This window comes from Gopherus flavomarginatus, chromosome 6, assembly GCF_025201925.1.
Source record: "Gopherus flavomarginatus isolate rGopFla2 chromosome 6, rGopFla2.mat.asm, whole genome shotgun sequence".
NCBI classification, from domain to species: domain Eukaryota; kingdom Metazoa; phylum Chordata; order Testudines; family Testudinidae; genus Gopherus; species Gopherus flavomarginatus.
In genome coordinates, this window is record NC_066622.1 from 90,736,336 (window position 1) to 90,762,051 (window position 25,716).

Consider the following 25,716-nt stretch of genomic DNA (forward strand, 5'->3'; position numbering starts at 1 on the left):
GGAGAAGTTGACTATACATCTCTTATACACAGCACCCAGCCTTTGCCCTGCACATTGGGGAGGAGTCAGATGTCTCCAGTGGATATAAACCTTGGCAGAAATTGGGGGAAGAGGGAGCACATGATCCACCCCACAAGTCACTTCTGCCTTTTAGGTTCCAAGACTAGCTGCTGGAAGAAGCAGTTTAGAAATTTTATCTCTGCATCCTGTCCCAAAGTCACATGTTCCCAGACAATATGGAGATAGTTGAAATCCACTGTTATTATTGGGTTTTCTGTTTTTTGCGGCCTCTCTAATCTCCTTGAGCATTTTACAGCATGATCACCCTTGCAGCCCCTTCTGACCTTATGATTCTATGTCCCAAAGGATGGTCTCATGGAAAGTACATAGATGGGTGCATCAGCCTAAACCAGTGGTCCCCAACGTGGTGCCCGTGGGCACCAGGGCACCTCCCAGGGCATTTATGTGCATCAGTCTAGTGCCCAGCAGGGGAAAGAAGCTGCAGCCCCACACCTGGCAGGGACAGAGAACTCCAGCGCTGCAGGCTGTGGGCGCCGGTGTTCTCGGTCCCTGGCAGGCACAGGGCCGCAGCTTAAGCCAGAGAGAAGCTGCAGCCCCATGCCTGCTGGGGACAGAGTACTCTGGGGCTGCAGGCTGCGGGCGCCAGTGTTCTCTGTCCTCCCAGTTTCTCTACAGCTTCTCTCTGCACTGCCCAGAACTGGCACCAAAAAACAACAAAAACAAAAACACTCTGACTCTGCAGAATGGATGGAATGCCACCCCGTAGCATGTGCTGCCCCAGGCACGTGCTTGCTCCACTGGTGCTTGGAGCTGGCTCTTTATATGAGTAATTGCTGGCGCCCACCACTCTTCTGAAAACATGCATGTGCTACTGGCCACAAGTAGTTTGGGGACCACTGGCCTAAACAGTCTGCAAGCATTTTACTGAGTGACAATATTGTCCCACTTTAGGGGTGCTGCAAAGATAACTGATTAGGAGGTGTCAGATCTGCACTGATGAGTATGATAGAGGAAGGGGTCCAGGGAATATAGCTGGCATCTCCATTACTAATTTGTTGCATTTATCTGGTCTATGACTGATGTGGGGGTGCTGTGATCATTCACAAAAATTACAAAATGTCTGAGGCAGATTGTTAATGTCTCACTGAAACCCAGGAAAATCCTTCAACGCAGGAGGAGCAGACTTTAAAGACACTCTTTAAATAAAGCCCAAAGCAAGGCGCCTTGGCACCTGTAAATCCTGCTGGAAGTACCAGTAAGATTTTCTTGAGTTTTGAAAGGACCCGCCCACGTTACAATACCTGCTCCTTGCCTTTGTGTTAGAAATCAGTAGGACGCTGAAATACATTTTCAGGTTGACGAGCCCAGCCGTGCTTTTTCCCGGAGACCGCCTTTCAGCTTGCGTTTGGCGCCTGCCCAAGAGTGTCTGCTGATTGGCCGCTTTGAATATCTCGGCGCGATGCTATTGGTGGAGCGGGGGCGGCTTAGCGCGGTTAGTTCGAATCAGCCCCGCACAGGCGCTTGCGGCGTCCTCTTTCCGCGCCTCGCTGTGTGGGGTTGTTCTTGCAGCCAGGGAGGTGAGTGTGTGACCGAGCGAGCCGCTGCTCGAGCCGGGGCCCGGGCTGGTGAGGTGCGCGCGGGGGGTTGTATGGGGGGATGTTTAGGCGGCAGGGCGCCTCTTCGCCTGGCGACTGGTCTGGGCGGAGGGGGGGTTCCTAGGCTGGAAAGGGGCAGGAATCTGGGGGATCCCCCCCCGCCGTCCTGAGCCGGGGATGGGCAGTGGGCGAGGAAAGGGCCCCTCTCCCCGGCAGGGTGTCAGGCCAGAGACCGGGTGGCTGGCGCTGGGCCGCGCAAGGGCGAAGGGAATCGCCTCCCTTTATTTCCGTGCAAGCAGCGAAAGAGCCGGTGGCGGCTACTGGGGCGCTGGCAAGGGCAGCCTCTGTGTCCTGTTTCGCTTCATGCCTCCTGTAGCTCTGCAGTGCAGCCTTGCAGCGTCCGGCCTTCCCAGGGCCACTGGCAGAGGGAACTGTTAAGAAGATTAGGAGCAAATTCCACGTCCGTTTCATAGGTTAAATGCACCCATATTAACGAAGTGTAGCAGTAGGAATGTGTTTAAAATTTAAAAATCCACTCGTTCTTTTGAAAGACGCTAAATCCCTGGCATTACGTGTAACCACATCCGGCCAACGAGGCCCGGAAATGTTAGCAAAAAATTAAGCTGTCTGGCTCATACCATGAGAAGGTAAACAAACACCACAATCGCTGGTAAATACACCAGACTTTAAGTGGAGCACCCTAAAACGAACACACTTCTGTCTGAACTCACTGCTAGTAGATAAAAAGTAGTGACCAAATGTTAATTGACAGAGATTAGAAAGGGGAAATACTTTAGTTTGTCTTCTTTGAGCATTTGTTTATAGTCAGCTTCACTCTTTCCCTGCTCATAGAAAGCTTCCTGTGTGTGGTCTGTTTTTCTAATACAACAGCACAGAAAAGCAAGAGTTAAATTAGGAAAATGTAAATAAAATTATGAACTGGCATTGGGATTCCTGGGCAGGAATAGCATCAGAATGATTGCTTTAAACTGTCAGGTTGATAGTGCGTCTTCAAACACTTTCAGTTTTCATAATCTAACTGGTAACAGTATTTAAAAACACTATATGAATGTTAATGTAATAACTTTGTATAAAAACACCATAGGAATTCATGGTATCTAGACACATGATGGAAAAGCCAATGCCCAAAGAGTTTTTTCCTTTGTAGTAAAATTGTCTTTGGGCAGTATTACTTTATTTTTTAACTCTTCTCCCCCTCCCCCTTACCTGAATTAAAGTGTTGGGTGATCAGGTTACCAACCTCATAGCCACCCCAAGACATTCAAATAATTAAAAAAAAAAAAGTTTCTTCCTTTGGAAGACTTCAGAGAATGAGCCTGTCAAACTATGTAGAAATTTATTTTGTGAGCCCTTGAAATAACAATCTTCATTTCATTGTTGTAGTAAAGTTTGAACAGTACTCGCCCATGGGCCTGATTCTCCTTCCCTTTCCTCCCTTCTCCATCTACAGATTTAACAGTGTATTTCGTTATAAAATTGTATCAAAGTAAATCAAGTACAGTAACTCCTCGCTTAACACTGTAGTTATGTTCCTGAAAAATGGGACTTTAACCTCAAGGGTTAACACGTTAATGTAGCCTCTCATCAAGGCAGCAGGAACAGGGCGGAGCGGAGACAGAATAGATAGAAAGAGGGACACCTTGTGGAGGGGGGAAGAGAGAGAGATGCACACTGCCCTTTTAAGTAAGTTAACCCACTCTCAAGTGCTTTGTCTTTTTAAGTAGATCAGGAAGTTGAGACAGCAGCTGCTGCCCAAAGCTCTCTGTCTCTCTCCATCCCTCCATGTCCCTTCCCTGCTTTATATGGAGAAGGGATAAGCAGGCTGCAGGGGGGGTGGGGACACCCTGATATTAGCCCCACCCCTCTTCCCCCCCTGCACAGCAAGCTGAAGTTTCTGGGAGCAGCTCCAAGGCAGAGGGCAGGAGCAGCACATGGCAGTGGGGGGAGGGACAGCTGAACTGCCAATTGATAGCCTGCTGGGCAGCTGCAGCACAGTGAACTTAGGGGAGCAGGGAGCTAATGCGGGGTGGGCCGCTGCTCCACCCGAGTTCCAAGTCCCCACCAGCTAGCTGCAATGGGCTGCTCTTCCTGCAAGCAGTGGACAAAGGGAGCATTGCACAACTTTAAACAAGCATGTTCCCTAATTGATCAGCAACGAAACAAAGTTAACCAGGAGGACTTTAAATGAGGCATTACCATAAATGCCAATAATGATACATTAAATCCTTTCCAAACTTAACATCTCTGCTTAGCAGTGTCAAATGAAATGGATTGAGAAGTTGTACAGAAAATTACATGTGACATCCCTGTCATGTGTTGAAACTTATTCCAGTATCCTTTCCCCCCTCTACCTTCACCTTAGTCTAGGACAGTGCCTAGAGGTTTTTACTGTTGTGACACATTCTTATCAAAGCAAATAAATTCAGGACCTTACTTTACTGTGTATTAGAGAAAATATTCATATATCTCTATTGAGTAAAAGCAGCAAAGAATCCTGTGGCACCTTATAGACTAACAGACATTTTGGAGCATGAGCTTTCGTGGGTGAATACCCACTTCATCAGATGCATGTCTATTGAGTAAATGTCAGACTATTAAAGTATAGAAGTACAAGTTCTTTACTGTGAGTGAATTGGATGAGCTTGGGAAAGGAGATGGAACCCTTGCGTGGGTGGGTTGTGGGGAGCACTCTTGGGGCAGCCTCTCCTATGCTTCCCATTATTTCCTCTTCGCTCTCAAATCTGTTTCGCTCTCCTCCCTACTGTTGAGGTTCCTGCCTTCTTCCTGTTCATTGTTTGTTCCTCCAGCTGGTTTCCAACCATTTTGCTGCCCTTGGTGGTAGCATTGCAAAGTGCTGTCAAATGCGAAGCAAAAAAAAAAAAAGAAAAAAATTGACTCCCCCTTCCTCTGCTAACTATTTACATAAACCTGCAGTTTATCTTTTTTGAGGGAGTCTCTGACTATTTCCACTTCTGGTGTAAGCCTGCCCCTCATGTTAGCAATCAAAAGAAACTAAGGGGCGGTTGGAGGCCATTTATATCTATCTGACTGACCCCTGTGACCCAACTAGACAATTCCCAACTCACAGCTGTCAAGTGTGAATATGCAGAGGCAACACTCAAAGAACTATAGTTTTTTAACAGTAATTTCTTGTCTCGAGATTACTGCGTCCTTGTTATGCGCCTGCACCGCCTACCCTAAAGTCTTATGCTATTGTGAGTGATTGGAACCCTGAATAAACACTGTTTTTGGGTTTTTTGCTTTGTCCTGGAGGTGGACGAGGGAATAGTAAGGGAAATGTCTTCCTTGCTATTTTGTCATAACTGAATTGGATGAATCCAAGTTTAAGCAGGATGCAAAGCTTATGTGCACATTCAGAACCTTCCCAAACTAGTTTCATGTTTCACTATATAATGTATATTGGTGTCCTGGGACAAGCCATATATTCAATGGCCCCTTTGTATTCTGATTTTAGGATAGCAATTACTTACCTCTGGTTTTGTTGTCTCTCCTCTCCCTCCTCCCCCCTCGCTCCCTGCCCCCATTTCAAGGCTAGTCCTAACAAATAGCAATGGATGACTACACAAAGATAGAGAAGATTGGTGAAGGTGAGTAAAGCTTGATTGATGATCCTTTGCACTATGTAATTTGACTTATCAATTTGTTAGACACTGAAGAAACTTACTCTGCAGCTATGTCTTAGTACGCTTAAGCTCCTAGATGAGTGTGTATAGATATACAAAGTGAGATCTGGCAAGATGAATGTGTGGCTCCTCAAAATAAGTGAGTGCACCAGTGCATTCAAACATCTTGGGGTATGGTGCCAATGGAGTAGTGCGACCTCCTACCTGTGGTGTCAGTTGCCTGCATTCGTGTTGAGGATTATCTGTGTGCATCTCAGACTGTATTCTACTCCTAACCCTTAGAAGAATGGGAGGAGAATAGACTGTAGTCTTTGAGGTCTGCCTCTATACAGTTCAAGATCTTTTGGCTCCCTTAAAATTTGATGCACTGGTTGTCCCACAGATTGTGCTTTGGCATAAAAGCAGTTGTGTCCTGTTTACGTTCTCTTCTGGGGGCACATATAAAAGAAGAGTAGTATCAGTGTCTGATATATCCTGGCTCTAGACCACATCCTGCCCATGGAAGTGGTATGATCTGATATCTTCCATTTAACTGTGAAGATGCTAAGTCAATGGTACTGCTGTGCAGAAGTAATGTTAGTCTATTGTAATGCATGCACAATAGCATGTTGCTGTGGAAGATGATCAGTTTTGTGCTACGTATTGAGTTCCTCCGTGCAGGTATTATCCACATTCTTTGTGCTTTAAAGTTAGTTTATGCAGTTAGGGATCACTTTATAAAGTAGAAGCTTTTGTACAGTCTTTCCATAAACTCGAGATTTTATGTAGACTTGAGATTTTGCACCAAGTTCTTTGGCCTAATGAGACTTTGCAACACATTGTCTCAGGCCTTGTGTGAGAGAGTGGCTAAACCTAGAGTCGATTCACTTTTGTAAATCTGCTTGTTATGGGAAATCACTGTTGTAAAACACGTACTGTACTGTATGAAGTTACGCACCCCCTGAAGTATTACATAAACATGTATGCAAAGATCTTTAAAAAATATGGGTTTTCCTGTTAAACAAGAAAGATTAAAGTTCTTTATCAGCTCAATTTAAAAAGCAAAGAACTAAAAATGCTTCAAGAAAAGTATGAAAACAGGCCACCTTTTAACAATATCTCTTTTTACAACTTTGATTATAGTGTAACACAGCTAACTTCATCATGAACAAAAGCACAAAAATCCCAGTTTAAAACAAAACTAGCTTCCTCAAAATTTAAATACTCTCTATATGGCTCAGAATTTGACTTGTGGAAGTAATCCCAAAGTTTTAATCTGGCTTTCCTAGCTGCCAGAACACCCTTTTTCTGGCCATTAATGGCACTATCCATTTCTGGCATGCAGCACATAAAACATCACTGATAGCATAGATAAAAAAATGAATAAAACGAAATACTAACCCTGTCCAGATTGAAGTGTCTGGTTTCATTGCAGTGATTCTTTATATAGAACAAAGCCTTGTTTCATCTGAAATGACTAAACATGACTTGATCTGTTCTTTAAAAGTTCATGGTGTGGTTTAGTGTATGCCAACTTTTTTTTTTTTTTTTTTTTTTTTTTTTTTTTTTAATATTGGTCAGGTACCTATGGTGTTGTGTATAAGGGTCGACACAAATCCACAGGCCAGGTGGTTGCCATGAAGAAAATTCGACTAGAAAGTGAGGAAGAAGGTGTTCCCAGTACAGCAATCAGAGAAATTTCTTTACTAAAAGAGCTACACCATCCCAACATAGTCTGGTATGCATGCAATATTCTCAGATTTAAGCCAATTTCTCTGTTGGGAAGGGCTCCCTCTCTCCTCTCAGATCAAATATGATTACTAAACACTCTAGTGAAAGAGGACGGTCTTGCTTTTGCTTCAGACTGAATTTCTCATAGCTACAAATCTTCCATACAGCCCCAGATAATGATTTTTTTCCTCTGCACGTCCTTATTACTTAGTGTCTTTCTGCTCTTCTTCCCTCTCCCTCATCCACCCACCACTTTGGGAATCTTCCAAGATTCTCATTTATTGCTTTGGAATCTGTACAGCATAGCTATCCTTTTTCCAGTTGAAGAGAAATGGAAATCAACAAGATGAAATTCAATATGGACAAGTGTAAAGTATTTCACTTAAGAAGGAAAAATCAAATGCACAACTACAAAACGAGGAATAACTGACTAAATGGTAGTACTGCTCCCAAGGATCTAGGGGTTACAGTGGATCACAGATTGAACAAGTCAACTATATGATGCAGTTGCAAAAAAGGCTTATATTCTGGGGTGTATTAACAGGAGTGTCATATGTAAGACCCAGGATGTAATTTGTCCTGCTTTACTTGGCACTGGGGAGGTCTCAGTTGGAATATTATGTCCAGTTCTTGGTGCCACATTTTAGGAAAGATGTGGAGAAATTGGAGTCTAGAGAAGTATCTGACCTACAAGGAAAAGTTAAAATTAGGCATTTTTTTTTCTTGAAGGGGGAATGGAGGGAACTGAGGGGGAACCTGATAAATCTTCAAATATGGTAAGGGTTGTTACAAACATGATAGTGATCAATTGTTCTCCATACCTACTGAAAGTAGGATGAGAAGTAATTGGCTTAGTCTTCATCAAGGGAGATTTAGGTTTGGTATTAGGAAAAATGTTTATAACTATTAGTGTAGTTAAGTAGTGGAATAGGCTTCCAAGGGAGACCCATGGGATCCGCATCACTGGAGGTTTTTAAGAATAGGTTAGACCAGGGGTAGGCAACCTATGGCGTGGGTGCCGAAGGCGGCACACAAGCTGCCCAGGTCCCGCCACCGGGGGTGGGAGGGCTCTGCATTTTAATTTAGTTTTAAATGAAGTTTCTTAAACATTTTAAAAACCTTATTTACTTTACATACAACAATAGTTTAGTTATATATTATAGAAAGACCTTCTAAAAATGTTAAAATTTATTACTGGCATGCGAAACCTTAAATCAGAGTGAATAAATGAAGACTCGGCACACCACTTCTGAAATGTTGCCGACCTCTGGGTTAGACAAACAACTCTTAGGGTGTTTGGTCCTGCTTCAGTGCAGAGTGCTGAACTAGATGAACTTTTGAGGTCCCAACCCTACATTTTTATGATTTTATGGCTCCCTTTTGGAATCAGTTTATGTTGTGTTTCTTCAGTGAGCCATGAGGATCACCTGCTACTTCAAAACTGCAAGTAACTTACCTAACCCTAGCGACTGATGAATAACATGGTTTTGCTTGAGTCCTGGTTGTCTGAAGGGTTTGGTTTGTTTTTGCAGCAGATATTCTAGAACAATGGTTCTCAAGGCCGATCTGCCACTTGTTCAGAGACAGCCCCTGACAGGCCGGGCCAGTTTGTTTACCTGCCGCATCGGCAGGTTCAGCTGATCTTGGCTCCCACTGGCCATGGTTCGCCACTCCAGGCCAATGGGGGCTGCAGAAAGGGAGGCCAGCACATCCCTCGGCTTGCGCTGCTTCCCGCAGCACCCATTGGCCTGGAGCAGCAAACCACAGCCAGTGGGAGCTGCAGTCAGCCGAACCTGCGGACATAGCAGGTAAATAAAACCGACCTGGCCCACTGGAGCTTTCCCTGAACAAGCGGCGCACCGGCTTTGAGAACCCCTGTTCCAGAATATATAGCTGTTTGAAAGAGTTCCAGTTCACAATTATGAAAGTGCACTATCAATTTATAGTAGAATTTCTTGACTTTAGAAAACCATTTAATATATTTTGCCTCTAAAATATTCGCTTATTCCTCATAGGGTAACAGAGCCTATTTGGCTAAACTGGGGTTTTAGTTGATAGAGATGCTCACCAGTTAAGATTAAAGATGTCTTTTTGTCTTGAGTGGGTTCAAATCACGATCCACATCATATTTTCTTATTTTTGAAGGGGAGCATAAACACTAAATTGCAAGTTCTATTTTAGGTTCTAATCTTTCACTGAGCTGTCCACATGTAGACCCCTTCTCTCACATGGAGCCCTGCTGAAATAGGAGTCTGCTTACGTAGAGCTCAGTGAAATTGGACCCATAATATAGTAATTTAGGCACTGATCAAACTCCTATGGAAGTAATTGTCTTCAGTGGAAGTTGGATAGTGCAACTTTTGAAAATAAGTAAAGGCCCTATCTACTACCTTGTTTGCCATTTTTAACAAGAGAGCCCCGTCCTTTTTTTGAGCGTATCTGCTTCTCTCTGCTTCCCAGAATCTTTTTCTGGATGATGTTAGAGCACTATTCCCTCCTGCCTAAAAGATTGAATTCTTAATTTCAGTTGGCCTGGCACTACCAGTTTAATTAATAATTTCACATGTGCCTGATTTCCCAAACTGCACTGAATCTCATTGCTTGACAATACTGCAGAGAAGCTAAATAACCCTGATTCATGCCAGCTCAGATGAAAGCCAAGAGAAAACCAGTGACTTTGTGACAATGTGGAGGAATAGCCTCAGAGTTCAAAATTGCTTAGTACTTCCCCAGCTGAGATTCTTGGAAAAGTGCTTGAGCAGTAATGTCAGCTTGCATCTGTGTAAGGCGTTAAGGGGAGGTGTAGTATTGAGTTAATGTATCATAGATATATTTTTCATTAGTCTTCAGGATGTGCTTATGCAAGATTCAAGACTGTACCTCATCTTTGAATTCCTTTCTATGGATCTCAAAAAATATTTGGATTCTGTTCCATCTGGCCAGTTTGTAGATTCCATGCTTGTTAAGGTAAGGAGTCAATATAGTAACTATCAGTGTCACTATAAACTTCCTCTTGTATTTTAAAGATGTATATGGAAAGAGCCAACTGAAATTTGCCATGCTGGAAACGTTATCTGTCATTGTTTCTTTTATTTAAAAAACAACTTCAAATTGCGTGACTGCTTTTGATGTTTCTTTCCTTTCACCCCTAAGGAGGGGAGACTCGGGAACAATTTGCTGGTATCATTAAAGAGTAGACCTTCTGAATCTTAAATCTGACATTCTTTGTCTAGTGTACTCACATTTTTTTAGATGTATTTCAAAGCATAAAATGACCTTAGTTCTAATGTAAGCATTTGAGCAATAAACAACTGTTACATTTTTTTTTTGCATTAATCATAACAATGTTGCCTTCATGAAGAGAATTTTGTAAAGTTTACTTACTGTTTGCAGAATTGTGGCTCTTAGCTGACCATTTCTATAGTATGTCAGCTCTAGTGGCAGATCTGACATGAGCAAATAGTGCCTGCCATATGATGCAGAACAGTAGTTTGCAGTAAAGGTAATTTTAAATTTTTCCCTTCTTTTATTTCATCCCTGCAGAGTTACCTGTACCAAATCTTGCAAGGTATTGTCTTCTGTCATTCAAGAAGGGTTCTGCACAGAGATTTAAAGCCTCAGAACTTGTTAATAGATGATAAAGGAGTAATTAAATTAGCAGATTTTGGACTAGCCCGAGCCTTTGGGATCCCTGTCCGGGTATATACACATGAGGTAGGTGAATTGCAGTGGTGTTTTTTTTTTCCCATAATTGACACAACTAAGGCTTGTAGGCACTGTGATGATAAATAACTCACATTCCAGTCCATTAATAGTTTTTTGTTGTGTTTTTTGAGGAAATGCTAACTACTGATATGAAATAGCTAAAAGGACACTGTCAGCTAAGAAAATTATTCTGAAAACTTAATCTTAAAATTTACATTTCAGAAAGATTACTATAACAGACTACTTTTTTCAATTTGTGCATTTGACAGTGGTAGCTTCACTGTAGTTATGTCTCTCTTACTCTGATAGACATGTTTTGATAAGTGTAATAACAGTGTGGTTGTAATACCATAAATGTTGGGGTGAGGGATGAATCTTGAGAGTAGGTGGTACTAAGCTTTTAAACTGACTTTTTAAACTGACTCAATGGGAGTTCTGCCACGGATCATAACAAACATACAGAGCTTGACTGTTTCTGTCAAAATGCTAACGAAAATACTTAAATTTGTTTGTTCCTTGCTGATAAACATGCAAATATATCCACTCCTCAAAAAGAGCAGGATGTAATTTATTGCAGAGAGTGCTATTCCAAATAAATCATAGATTCATAGACTCTAGGACTGGAAGGGACCTCGAGAGGTCATCGAGTCCAGTCCCCTGCCCTCATGGCAGGACCAAATACTGTCTAGACCATCCCTGATAGACATTTATCTAACCTACTCTTAAATATCTCCAGAGATGGAGATTCCACAACCTCCCTAGGCAATTTATTCCAGTGTTTAACCACCTTGACAGTTAGGAACTTTCTAATGTCCAACCTAAACCTCCCTTGCTGCAGTTTAAGCCCATTGCTCCTTGTTCTATCATGAGAGGCTAAGGTGAACAAGTTTTATCCCTCCTCCTCATGATACCCTTTTAGATATCTGAAAACTGCTATCATGTCCCCTCTGTCTTCTCTTTTCCAAACTAAACAAACCCAATTCTTTAAGCCTTCCTTCATAGGTCATGTTCTCAAGACCTTTAATCATTCTTGTTGCTCTTCTCTGGACCCTCTCCAATTTCTCCACATCTTTCTTGAAATGCAGTGCCCAGAACTGGACACAATACTCCAGTTGAGGCCTAACCAGCGCAGAGTAGAGCAGAAGAATGACTTCTCGTGTCTTCCTCACAACACACTTGTTAGGCATCCTAGAATCACGTTGCTTTTTCTGCAACAGCATCACTCTGTTGACTCATATTTAGCTTGTGGTCCACTAGAACCCCTAGATCCCTTTCTGCCATACTCCTTCCTAGACAGTCTCTTCCCATTCTGTATGTGTGAAACTGATTGTTCCTTCCTAAGTGGAGCACTTTGCATTTGTCTTTATTAAACTTCATCTGGTTTACCTCAGACCATTTTGAACTATGACCCTGTCCTCCAAAGCAGTTGCAATCCCTCCCAGTTTGGTATCATCTGCAAACCTAATAAGCATACTTTCTATGCCAGCAAATAGGTCGTTGATGAAAATATTGAACAGAGCCGGTCCCAAAACAGACCCCTGCGGAACCTCACTTGTTATACTTTTCCAGCAGGATTGGGAACCATTAATAACTACTCTCTGACTACGGTTATCCAGCCAGTTATGCACCCACCTTATAGTAGCCCCATCTAAATTATATTTGCCTAGTTTATTGATAAGAATATCACGTGAGACTGTATCAAATGCCTTACTAAAGTCTAGGTATACCACATCCACTGCTTCTCCCTTATCCACAAGACTCGTTATCCTATCAAAGAAAGCTATCAGATTGGTTTGACGTGATTTGTTCTTTACAAATCCATGCTGGCTATTCCCTGTCACCTTACCACCTTCCAAGTGTTTGCAGATGATTTCCTTAATTACTTGCTCCATTATCTTTCCTGGCACAGAAGTTAAACTAGCTGGTCTGTAGTTTCCTGGGTTGTTCTTATTTCCCTTTTTATAGATGGGCACTATATTTGCCCTTTTCCAGTCTTCTGGAATCTCTCCCGTTTCCTATGATTTTCCAAAGATAATAGGTAGAGGTTCAGATACCTCCTCTGTTAGCTACTTGAGTATTCTAGGATGCATTTCATCAGGCCCTGGTGACTTGCAGGCATCTAACTTTTCTAAGTGATTTTTAACTTGTTCTTCTTTTTTTATTTTCTCTTCTAAACCTACCCCCTTCCCATAAGCATTCACTATGTTAGGCATTGCTTCAGACTTCTCGGTGAAGACCGAAACAAAGAAGTCATTAAGCATCTCTGCCATTTCCAAATTTCCTGTTACTGTTTCTCCCTCCTCACTGAGCAGGGGGCCTACCTTGTCCTTGGTCTTCCTCTTGCTTCTAATGTATTGATAAAAAGTCTTGTTTCCCTTTATTCCCATAGCTAGTTTGAGCTCATTTTGTGCCTTTGCCTTTCTAATCTTGCCCCTGCATTCCTGTGTTGTTTGTCTATATTCATCCTTTGTACTCTGACCTAGTTTCCATTTCTTATGACTCCTTTTTATTTTTTAGATCATGCAAGATCTCGTGGTTAAGCCAAGGTGGTCTTTTGCCACATTTTCTATCTTTCCTTCCCAGCGGAATAGCTTGCTTTTGGGCCCTTAATAGTGTCCCTTTGAAAAACTGCCAACTCTCCTCAGTTGGTTTTTTCCCCTCAGTCTTGATTCCCATGGGACCTTACCTATCAGCTGTCTGAGCTTACCAAAATCTGCCTTCCTGAAATCCATTGTCTCTATTTTGCTGTACTCCCTTCTACGCTTCCTTAGAATTGCAAACTCTATGATTTCATGATAACTTTCACCCAAGCTGCCTTCTACTTTCTCAACGAGTTCCTCCCTATTTGTTAAAATCAAGTCTAGAACAGCTTCCCCCCAGTAGCTTTTTCAACCTTCTGAAATAAAAAGTTGTCTGCAATGCAGTCCAAGAACTTATTGGATAGTCTGTGCCCCACGGTGTTGTTTTCCCAAATATATCTGGATAGTTGAAGTCCTCCATCACCACCAAATCTTGACCTTTGGATGATTTTGTTAGTTGTTTAAAAAAAGCCTCATCCACCTCTTCCACTTGGTTAGGTGACCTGTAGTAGACTCCTAGCACAACATCACCCTTGTTTTTTACCCCTTTTAGCCTAACCCAGAGACTCAACACTTCTGTCTCCTATGTCCATCTCCACCTCAGTCCAAGTGTGTACATTTTTAATGTATAAGGCAACACCTCCTCCCTTTTCCCCTGTCTATCCTTCCTGAGCAAGCTATACCCATCCACACCAACATTCCAATCGTGTATTATCCCACCAAGTTTCAATGATGCCAACAATGTCATAATTGTATTTATTTATTAGCACTTCCAGTTCTTCAAGTGATTGCTCATATCTATTCCAGTTAGGTGTGTGTGCACGCTCGTCAGAAGATTTTTACCCTAGCAACTCCGATGAGTCGGCAGGTCGCCCCCTGGAGTGGCGCCGCCATGGCACTGGATATATACCCCTGCCGACACGTCCACTCCTCAGTTCCTTCTCACTGCCCGTGTCGGTCATTGGAACAGTGGAGTGTGGCTGAGCTGTCCTCCGCTTCCCTAGCTTCTCTCCGTTCATCTGATCTCTTGTTGTGAATAGTTGACTTAGTTCATAGTATAATTAGTTTTATAGTTGTTAGTTAGTTGTTGTACATAGTTTAGTGGGGTTTGGGCTCTAGCCTTTCCCCACACCCGGTGCCCGGGCCCATGCCCGGTTCACCAGGATTTAAACTGTGCTCGGCCTGTAAAAAGCCGATGCCCACAAGCGATCCCCACGACTCTTGCTTAAAGATCCTCGGGGAATCGCATATCTCCGACAAGTGCCGCGTTTGCAAGGCCTTTAAGCCACGGACTAAAAAGGGGAGGGACTTTCGGTTAAAGACTCTCCTTATGGAGGCAGCCCTTAACCCTCCGTCCTCGGCACCGAGCGCTGACAGCACTTCTCCGGCAGCGGACTGCGCAGGTCCCACCAAGACACCTCAGCACCGGCCTTCTCCGGTGCAGGGACCTGACCGAAGGCCTTCAACTTCCTCCACACCTTCGGTGCAGACTCGCCCGGCACCTACCCCTGCCGCAGCACCGACGACTGTGGTACCGTCGATTCCGGTCCTGAGAGGGCCGTCGAGTCCGGTCCAGGAGGGCACCCCGGTGAGACCCATGGTCGAGCTGACGGTCCCCTCCATGCCGGAGACATTCTCCTCGGCCAGGGACCTTATTGCGATGACTGAATGGCCCTGCCTCAACCCCCGGCACCACCGGTGCGGGTTCTCCATTCCAGAGGCAAGCCTGCTGCTATGAGGCCTCCTTCGCTGGAGTCGACGAGCCGGCACCAATCCCGATCCAGGACTTGGCACGGCTCCAGGTCTCACAATCGGTCCCGATCTCGATGCCGCTCGCAGTCCCGGCACCACTTACCCAGGCGGTACCGGTCGTACTCGCGGCGCAGATCCACCTCTCGTCCCGGTCGGTATTCTTGGCACCGCTTCCGGCACGGAGACTCTCGCAGCCAGTCCCGTCGTAGACTATCGAGATCCAGGTCAACCTCCCAGCACTGCGCTGGTTGTAGGTCCCGGTCTAGGCACCGATACGATTCCCGGTACCGATCCCCGGTAGGAGGTCTCCAACGACAGGAGCAAGAGACTCATACCAGCCTCGCTCGGCTCCTCCATGGCCGTCCCGACAGCCGTCCCTGTCCTCTCAGGCGGACAGCGTATATGCCCCAGACACCGACGTGCCCGCTGCCTTGTTCAGCGAGCCCCAGCCTCAGGATCATGGTCCACAGCAGTGGGGATTCTGGACGCCCTGGGCGTACCATCAAGCCCAAGGCCCTCCCCCAGGTCCACTGCGTTCGACGGCCTCGGAACACAGGGCACCGGAGGCCACGATTACCCGCCCTCCCCCTCCTGCTATGGAGGAAGGGGTGACCCAGCCACAGGACTCCGAGCTCCCCAGGGAGACGGACACGATGCTTCAGGCGGATCCCTCTTCAGACCCGCTCGTTCCAGGTCTCTCGTCTTCTTCCTCCCCTGACGAGGTGGTAGCTGGAACCTCGTCGGCCAGCCCTCCTCCAATTGACCTCAGGGCCCACCAGGACCTCCTCAGACATGTTGCACAGAACATGAACTTACAAGCCAAGGAGGTCCCAGAGGTCCAAGATCCAGTCGTGGACATTTTGTCATCCGATGCCCCCACTAGAGTGGCTCTCCCATTTATCAAAACCATATAGGCCAATGCCACTACAATATGGCAGTCTCCGGCCTCTGTTCTGCCCGCTGTACGAGGAGTAGAGCGCAAGTACATGGTGCCCTCAAAGGGCTACGAATATCTATATGTACATCCTCCTCCTTGCTCCCTCATCGTCCAGTCGGTTAACGAGAGGGAGCGCCATGGCCAGCAGGCCTCAGCCCCTACATCGAAGGACGTGAGGCTCATGGACTTGCTTGGGCGTAAAGTTTACTCTGCGGGAGCTCTCCAGCTCCAGGTGTCCAACCAGCAAGCCCTCCTTTGCCGCTATAGCTACAGCACCTGGGCAGCGGTGGACAAATATAAGGAGCTGCTTCCACAGGACGCACGGCAGGAGTTCTCGGCGATCCTCGACGAGGGGGAAAAGGTCACAAGAACTTCCCTCCAGGCTTCCCTGGACGCCACGGACTCAGCCGCCAGGACTCTGGCCTCTGGCATGACTAGGTGACTATGCGTCATATCTCGTGGCTGCAGGTCTCCGGCCTTCCCCCGGAGCTCCAGCACACGATTCAGGACCTTCCATTCAAGGGTCAAGGGCTGTTCTCGGAAAAAACTGACCCTAGGCTGCAGAGCTTAAAAGACAACAGGGTCATTATGCATTCGTTAGGGATGCACATGCCTGTAACTCAGCACAGGCCCTTCTGACCCCAACAACACCGCCCTTACCCTCAACCCCGACAGAGACAAGACTTCGCCAGACAGCGAGGCAGAAATGGCCGCCGGAGACAATCAGGCAACCAAGAGGGCCAGAACCAAAGCTCCTCCAAGCCTCCCTCCGGGCCAAAACTTTCCTTTTGAAGGTGCGCCCGAGGGCGTTGTACCAGTTTCTTTAAAGGATCCATCCCCGCCCTTTTCCAGCGGGCTTTCCTTTTTCCTCCCTGTGTGGTCCCAGCTTACATCAGATCGTTGGGTCCTATGCAAGTTGGAACTTGGATACCATCTGCAATTTATTTCAACCCCCCCCCCTTCCACCCTCCTCCCTCTTCAGGGACCCCTCTCACGAGCAACTCCTCCTACAGGAGGTGCAAGCGCTCCTCGCAAAGGAGCTATAGAGGAGGTACCAGAGCACATACGGGGCAAGGGGTTTTATCCCCGTTACTTCCTGATCCCCAAGGCGAAGGGAGGTCTCAGACCAATCCTCGATCTGCGGGAACTCAGATACATGGTAAAGTTGAAGTTCCGTATGGTATCCCTGGGGACCATTATCCCATCTCTGGATTCTGGAGACTGGTATGCCGCCCTCGACATGCAAGATGCCTACTTCCACATAGCCATCTTCCCACCTCACAGGAGGTTCCTCCGGTTCGTGGTCAACGGGCAGCATTTTCAGTTCGCGGTCCTCCCATTCGGCCTCTCTACAGCCCCAAGGGTATTCACCAAATGTATGGCTGTAGTCGCCGCCCACCTTCGCCGCAGTCGGATACACATCTTTCCGTATCTAGACGACTGGCTTTTCCGCGGGACCTCCGAGATGTGAGTCTTCAGTCACGTCCGCATTGTCAAGAACCTTTTCCTACATCTAGGTCTAATGATCAATGTGGAAAAATCGACTCTAATCCCGACTCAGAGGATAGAGTTTATTGGTGCCACCTTGGACTCGACTCTTGCCAAAGCCTGCCTACCACTGCCATGGTTCCAGGCTCTGACGGCCATCATCCGGAGGCTGCAAGCGGCGCCGATAACTTCGGTACGCACTTGCCTCGCTCTCTTGGGCCACATGGCGGCCTGCACATTCGTAACAAACTACGCAAGACTGCGCCTACAGCCCCTCCAACCTGGCTCAACTCGCAATACCATCCAGCCAGGGATCCTATGGACATGGTCGTCACCATTCTCTCGACCGTGCTAGACTCCTTCCAGTGGTGGCTGGATCCCTCCATGGTGTGTGCGGAGCTCCCGTTCCACCCGCCCCAGCCCTCGGCGTCCCTGACAAAGGACCCATCATCCCTCGGTTGAGGGGCTCACCTCAGGCACCTATGCACCCAAGGCCGTCTGTCACCTCATGAGCTGGACCTCCACATCAACGTCCGGGAGCTGAGAGCGATCCGCCTTGCTTGTCAGACGTTCCGACAACACTTGCAGGGCCATTGTGTATCGGTATTCACCGACAACACAACAGCCATGCACTATATAAACAAACAGGGCGGCATGAGATCTTCACCCCGTGCCAGGAAACCTTACAACTATGGGACTTCTGCATAGCCCATTCTACACACCTCGTTGCGTCCTTTCTCCGAGGAGTTCGGAACACGCTGGCGGATGGCCTCAGCAGATCCTTCCTTTCCCACGAATGGTTGCTTCGCCTGGACGTTGCTCTTTCACTCTTCCAGAAGTGAGGGTTTCCCCGGATAGACCTCTTTGCATCCCGCGGGAACAGGAAATGCCAGACGTTCTGCTCCTTTCAAGGCCTTTCACCAGGTTCAATGGCGGACGCCTTCCTTGTGCCGTGGACGCCACACCTGCTCTACGCCTTTCCACCGTTTCCACTTGTCCACAGGGTCCTACTGAAAGCACACAGAGACAAAGCCTGCTTGATCATGATAGCTCCAGCGTGGCCTCGACAGTACACCATGCTGCTAGACCTATCCATAGCCGACCCTGTTCCCCTGCCTCTTCACCTGGACCTGATCACCCAGGACTACGACAAGCTCCGTCACCCGGACCTTCAGTTGCTCCACCTCACGGCGTGGCTCCTGCGTGGCTGACTCACTCTGAGCTGCGTTGCTCCACCCCGGTACAGCAGATACTCCTGGGTAGCAGGAAGCCTTCCACTAGAGCTACATATTTGGCCAAGTGGAAGCGCTTTGCGTGCTGGTGCGTGGAGCGGAACTTCCTTCCTGCCAAGGTATCCATATCTAACATCTTGGATTACCTCTGGTCCCTCAAACAACAGGGCTTGGCGGTATCATCTCTGAGGGTCCACTTGGCGGCCATCTCTACATTCCACCCAGGAGAGGATGGACACTCGGTGTTTTCCCATCCGATGGTGTCTAGGTTCCTTAAGGGCCTAGAGCGCCTCTACCCTCAGGTACACCGCCCTGCTCCAACATGGGACCTTAACCTGGTTCTTGCCAGACTCACGTCCCCTCCTTTTGAACCGTTAGCAACTTGCTCCCTTCTCTACCTCTCCTGGAAAACCGCTTTCCTGGTGGCCATCACCAGGCGAGACGGGTTTCAGAACTTCAGGCCCTCACAGTGGACCCCCCTGTATACGATGTTCCACAGAGACAAGGTGCAGTTGCGACCGCATCTGGCCTTTCCCCCCAAAGTGGTATCGGCCTTCCACGTTAACCAGGAGATCTTCCTCCCTGTCTTCTTCCCAAAACCGCATTCGTCTCGCACGGAGCAGCAGCTATACTCCCTAGACGTTCATAGAGCGCATGCTTTTTATATAGAACGAACTAAGCCATTCCGCAGAAGCCCCCAACTCTTTGTTGCGATGGCTGAGCGGATCAAAGGGCTTCCTGTCTCCTTGCAGTGGATTTCCTCCTGGGTAACGTCGTGCATCCGTGCCTGTTATGACTTGGCTCACGTCCCATCGGGCCACATGACTGCGCACTCCACCAGGGCTCAAGCATCATCAGCTGCTTTCCTCGCTCACGTGCCCATTCATGAAATCTGCCGTGCAGCGATCTGGTCCTCGGTCCACACTTTCGCCTCCCACTATGCCCTGGTTCAGCAGTCTAGGGATGACGCAGCCTTCAGCTCCGCCATATTGCACTCTGCGACATCTCACTCCGACCCCATCGCCTAGGTAAGGCTTGGGAATCACCTAACTGGAATGGATGTGAGCAATCACTCGAAGAAGAAAAGATGGTTACTCACCTTTGTAACTGTTGTTCTTCGAGATGTGTTGCTCATATCCATTCCACACCCGCCCTCCTTCCCCATTGTCGGAGTAGCCAGCAAGAAGGAACTGAGGAGCGGACGGGTCAGCAGGGGTATATATCCAGCGCCATGGCGGCGCCACTCCAGGGGGCGACCTGCCGACCCACCGGAGTTGCTAGGGTAAAAATCTTCCAACGAGCATGCACGCACGGCGCGCACACCTAACTGGAATGGATATGAGCAACACATCTCAAAGAACAACAGTTACAAAGGTGAGTAACCGTCTTTTCTTCCTGCTTATTACCCATACTTCTCGCATTTATATATAGGCATCTAAGATACTGGTTTGATCTTGCCTCCCAGTTTTGCCCTGACCCTCCTTTCTCTGCCATTATAGTCCACGCTCCCTCTTGTTTCCAACCCATCTCCCAGTTCTCCATGTTCCCCACTTACCTGTGGGCTTTGCTCACCTGTCCCCATCGAACCTTGTTTAAAGCCCTGCACACTAGGTTAGCCAGTCTGTGTGCAAATAGGGTCTTTCCCCTCCTCGAAAGGTGAACGCCATCTCTACCTAGTAGTCCTTCCTCAAATAGCATCCCGTGGTCAATCAATATGTTCTACTTGTAGTAGTTTAGTTGGCAACAGTTCTAGTTACATTTTATTAAAGGAATTATTATATTTGGAACAATTTTCCCTCTGGAAGATGAGTAGCCATACTTTTTATACAACCAGCTATAAGATTTAATGCAACTATAAATTATGAATAAGAATTTCCTTGTGCAATAGGTAGTGACACTGTGGTACAGATCTCCAGAGGTGTTGCTAGGATCTGCTCGTTACTCAACTCCTGTAGATATCTGGAGCATTGGTACCATATTTGCTGAAATGGCAACTAAGAAACCACTCTTTCATGGAGACTCTGAAATTGATCAACTCTTCAGAATCTTCAGGTATTTAACACTAAATCTTTAAAATCTTTGCTAAATAGATAGCAGCGCAAAGAATGCTTTATGAAGCTATCCTCTGCACTAACATTTTAATAATGCATTACAGTTGCTCGAATACAAATCATCAGTAGTTTGCTTATTCTTGTGTAGAGCTTTAGGGACACCCAACAATGAGGTGTGGCCCGAAGTGGAATCCTTGCAAGATTATAAGAACACATTCCCCAAGTGGAAACCTGGCAGTCTGGCATCTCACGTCAAAAACTTAGATGAAGATGGACTAGATTTACTCTCTGTAAGTGGCCCTTTCTTCTGTGTTTTTTTTTCTCAAGGAGGCTATTGGGGGTTAAAAGTACCTGGTGTCTTGTAAGGTATCTAAAACCAACTTAATCCAGCTTGGTACAACTATAATGCAAAGGTGCTCAAACTCTGCAATAGTAAGGGACATGCAGGCAACTTGCTGGGAGTTTAGTGACTGTGCCTAATTAGCACACTTTGCTATCCATTCTGCTTCCTTGATGGATAGCAAACTTTGGTCTCTGGACTATTAAAATCTCTTGATCTCACCTTCATAGCTATTATTAAGCAGGAGGGCAGCCAGCGCTTGTTTTATATTAGTGACTCAGAGGCAACTTAAACCTGAGGTTTTAGATATTGTCACTGAAGACTGCATAACTCTTCCAGGCTGTACACTGAATTCCTAGTTTCTTTGCCAAATTACAGTTTGATATAACATTCTATTTATCTTGAGTCATCTTTTAGCTTGGACTTTTTTTGAATAAGATCTACTGAGTGTTTTCTTTGCACTCTTACCTGTGGGCCAAAAGATTCAGCTTCCGTGCCATGGTTGGACTTGTAAAGAACTGAACACAACAAGAGGAATTCATAGCCACCTTGTGTTCTGATCTCGCAAATTATGTTGGGGCCACCCTGGTCTGGAGCTATGTACCTGCTGTATCTGATGTAACTTTTAAAGTTACATTGAACCAATATTTGGTTTGTGGAATTAATGCTGCTGGAATTATGGGGTTTGGGGGTGTGTGGTTTTTTTTTTTTTTTTTTAGGGTGACCTCTGAGCACAAAAACATTTAAATGAAAGAGCAGTGGTGATGAATCTTTAACAAGGGCTTCCTTTCTCTGTAATGTCACTAGCAATAGAGTTTTTAAAAATCCTAATCTTGTGTGATCAGTATTTAACTAATTCTGCAGTCATCAGTCTTCCAGCTTAGAGTACCCAGACTTCTAATGTAAAACAAGCAGAACATATAATAATGGAGGAGCGGCCAGGCCAAATTTGAGCGAGCAGCATTGTGACCTGGCGCATGGGGTCACAGCACTCTTTGATGCCAGGATTGAAAAATACTGCCCTGAAAACTTTGTGGATATTAATGAATGTGTTGAAAGGTTTCCTAGCCTATACACTGTTAAACAGCAGGATCAAAACACTAATTTTATTTAAAACACACCCCTTGATTGGAATGAATGTATTGATGTCCCCAGTTCCATCTAGATTACACTGGAAAGTCCCAGTCACACCGGGGGAGGAAAGCTCCAAGTCTAAAAGAATTAAAAAAGGTTGAACCCCTGCGCTAGCATAAGGAAGCAAAATAGGGCACAAACCAATACTTTGAGAGTGATAATCTTTAATACGTGGTAGCCTAAAACACAAAGTAGAAAAGCCAACTTTTTTTGTTACACAGTTTGTGTACATATATTTGTGCAGATTTATAAATCTGCACATCTCACTGGTTCCCTGATGCTTCACTACCTTGAGTATCAAAACTATAGGACACTTATTTCACAGATAGTGCATATCAGAGGAGAATTTTTGTTAACAAAAAATCCAACAGTGTTCTCCATTTCATAAGTCAACCAACAGTGTCAATAGATAAAGAATATGAAATCCAAATTTAGCTCAGATTTCAGGCACTCACATCTGCAAAATTGTAGCCTGTTAAGATAGTCATATGTTAAACTAGGATATGAAGACAGAAATGTTTAAGAGTTGAATCATTCCCCTGACCATATTCAACTTCCCTTATCAGAAGTAAAAAGGGATATGCTAATGATATCTAATAAAGCAAAATTGTAAAAGTTTGGAGTCATACCAGGACAAAAGCAAATTTTTCATCAATTTTAAGTTACACTAAAAAGACAGTTAAATTCATTTTAACAATCACTGGTCAAAACTCAACTGGCAGGACACTTCTAGCTGAAAGATAGCAGCACAGAGTGTAAAATTGTCAGATACAGGAACCTCTGAAGTTAACTGGCAGTACCTTCTAAAATGGCTTACAAATCTGAGTTACATTTTTGGGCAGTCAGCACTTAGTTGTAAGGCTTTCTGGTAGCTAACTTTATAGATTTAATACTAGTGCTACATGCAGTGGAACCTCAGAGTTATGAACACCAGAGTTACAAAATGACCAGTTAACCACACATCTCATTTGGAACCAGAAGTACGCAATCAGGCAGCAGCAGAGAGCAAAAAAAAAAGAAAAAAAGCAAATACAGTACTGTATAAAATGTAAACTACTAAATAAAGACAAGATTAAAAAAAGATTTGATAAGGTAAGGAGACTATTTCTGTACTTGTTTCATTTAAATTAACCTGGATAAAAGCAGCATTTTTCTTCTGCATAGTAAAGTTTCAAAGCTGTATTAAGTCAACGTTCAATTATAAACTTTTTGAAAGAACAACCATAATATTTGTTTCAGAGTTATAAACAACCTCCATTCCCAAGGTATCTGTAACTCTGAGGTTCTACTGTAGATGTTTTTCCCATAAGTGCATCAACTCCCAAAATTAACTAATATATAGGTTGTTAGTGTTCATTTTAAAACCCTATTTTCAGGGATGTCACTGAGCTGTAACATGTTGTTGTTTAGGGCTAAAATTTGATACACAAGTTCTAAAACCAGAAGTAATATTTACATTTCTATTTTATAGAACTGTTTAGCCAAATGAAGTTCAGGGCTTGGAAATTCAATGTGGAGACCTCCCTGTAGAGACAATGATTACATTTTTAAAATATGTAAGGACTTGCTGTCTTGAAGTGGGTACCTTGACCCTCCATTATCCCTCTATCTGCCTTCCAGAATCTGAATTGATTCCTTTGAAGGCAATGCTCCTTCTCTTCCTTGGTAACTTGGAGAGAGAAAGAGGGAAGAGGTAGGTGGAGCTTTGGGATTTCCCTATCAAAAGCATACCTTTTAACTGAAAAGAGGATACAGCAAAGGAAAGACCCATGCCCTGCATAGGCTTGTCTTAGTTTTGGGACTGACATACTACAAAGTAGTCCAGCTGAGTTTAAGTTTTTATCTAACTTAAATGGTTCCTTATGTGGCCTAGAAGGCCCTTGAATGCCATAGTAACTAAAATGCTTCCTTTTCTCCTTAGTACTAAAACTGTGGGGGAGACTAATAATACACTGTACGTAACATCTGTGCTGAATCTTTAATCTTTGTTCTATTGGAGCAAACCCTTGCCATTTTCCCAGTCTTAAGCTGTTTGCAAAAAATCCCTCATTTGTCTTAACCCCATCTACACACTTGCATACCTCTCACACTGGGTTTCACGTTTAAATGCTCGCTCATATGCACAGATACAGAGTATTTTATATGTATTAGTGCAAACATTGACGGTCAACTTCACTTCTGTTTTAAGAATACTGAATTTAGGGAAACATATGGACTATTCTGCCTATTAACACACTTCTTAAAAAGCGAGGAATATTTAATGCATGATTAACACTATCTAGGATGTTATCATCAGGAAATGAAAACTAAGGCAAAGGCTGCTATGAGGTACCCAGAATTACTTTTAAAAGCATGCCTAATGAAAATAGGTGAACTACCAAACACAGTTGCTTGGTTACTAAACCCGAGGGCAAACGAATGCGTTTGTCTCATATTTTGAAGTTCTAAGAATTGCTGTATTTAAGATGTAGGGTGAAATACCTTTTAAACTGAAGCTTCCTAGCCATAGGAGAACTCCTTTTTTCTATTTTATTAAAGTATTGGCAGGTAAAGCTCAACCGTGCTTTACAAGTAACTAAGTTCATTTACATTTCATAAGTAACTAAACTATTTTTATCCCCAGAAAATGTTAATTTATGATCCTGCAAAAAGAATCTCTGGCAAAATGGCCTTGAACCATCCGTACTTTGATGACTTGGACAAATCTAATCTTCCAGCCAATCAGATTAAGAAATTCTAATTCACCATTGGACTAAATCCACCTGAGTAGTCGGAGCAAAATAATTAATCGTGACATTTTACTATTGAGTCTGTCTAATTTTTTTTATGTGACTGTCCTTTTCTGCTCTAAAAATGCAGCTGTATTTAGCGTGTCCTGGTTTAAATATTACTTAAATGTAAATAAATATTAACCTATTATTAGTGCTGAATTTAAATACAATGCAAATCTTGCTGCTATTAATGCAGTCCACTATTTCTATAAATAAAGCTTTAAATCCCTCACTCTTTTGCCGGATTCTTTCTGAACCGCAGATGGGGGAGTACCCAAATGTGGAATCGCCAGATATTACAACTTCATTGCTTCGCTCCTCATTCGTTACTAATGAGGTAATACTCCCCATATAAGGAATTCAGAGGTAAGCCAGTGCTGTTGCTGGAGTTTCCAGGACCAAACTGTGCCCTTCAGCTCAGGCAACCAGAATTTCTGCCTCCAGTAGTTGAACAAATTGGCACACAATTTCTTCTGACCGTTTTGTTTTAAAACCTTAATTTTTATTTGGTTTGGGGCAGTTGTAACTTTGCTATCTACCCTATTCAAGGGGAGGAGAAATGTGATTTCAACTACATGGATGTGGTACTGCAGGACCTCTCTATCAGACTCCTCTGTCCCCACTCTGTCAGTGGAAAGCTGTCCTACAAGCACCTGGCTTAAATCTCAGCCATATTCCCTATGTGTGCCAACATTTACAAGCTCTACAGAAAGTGAATTATGCCTAGCATGTTTCC

The 25,716-nt window shown here is 44.8% G+C and overlaps 1 protein-coding gene across 2 annotated transcripts; it reads left to right on the forward strand.

Moving 5' to 3' along the window:
* Positions 1 to 1,501: 1,501 nt before the first annotated feature.
* Positions 1,502 to 25,212, forward strand: CDK1 (cyclin dependent kinase 1). 2 transcript variants are annotated; one of them, XM_050958336.1, is made up of 8 exons: positions 1,502 to 1,606; positions 5,189 to 5,245; positions 6,842 to 6,998; positions 9,835 to 9,958; positions 10,535 to 10,705; positions 20,573 to 20,736; positions 20,884 to 21,025; positions 24,833 to 25,212. In XM_050958336.1, exons 2-8 carry the CDS (start codon positions 5,209 to 5,211, stop codon positions 24,947 to 24,949), a joined length of 912 nt encoding a protein of 303 aa, XP_050814293.1. In that variant the 5' UTR covers positions 1,502 to 1,606; positions 5,189 to 5,208; the 3' UTR covers positions 24,950 to 25,212. The 2 variants fall into 2 exon arrangements, with proteins under 2 accessions (XP_050814293.1, XP_050814294.1); XM_050958337.1 differs by having other exon boundaries at positions 5,194 to 5,245.
* Positions 25,213 to 25,716: the final 504 nt, after the last annotated feature.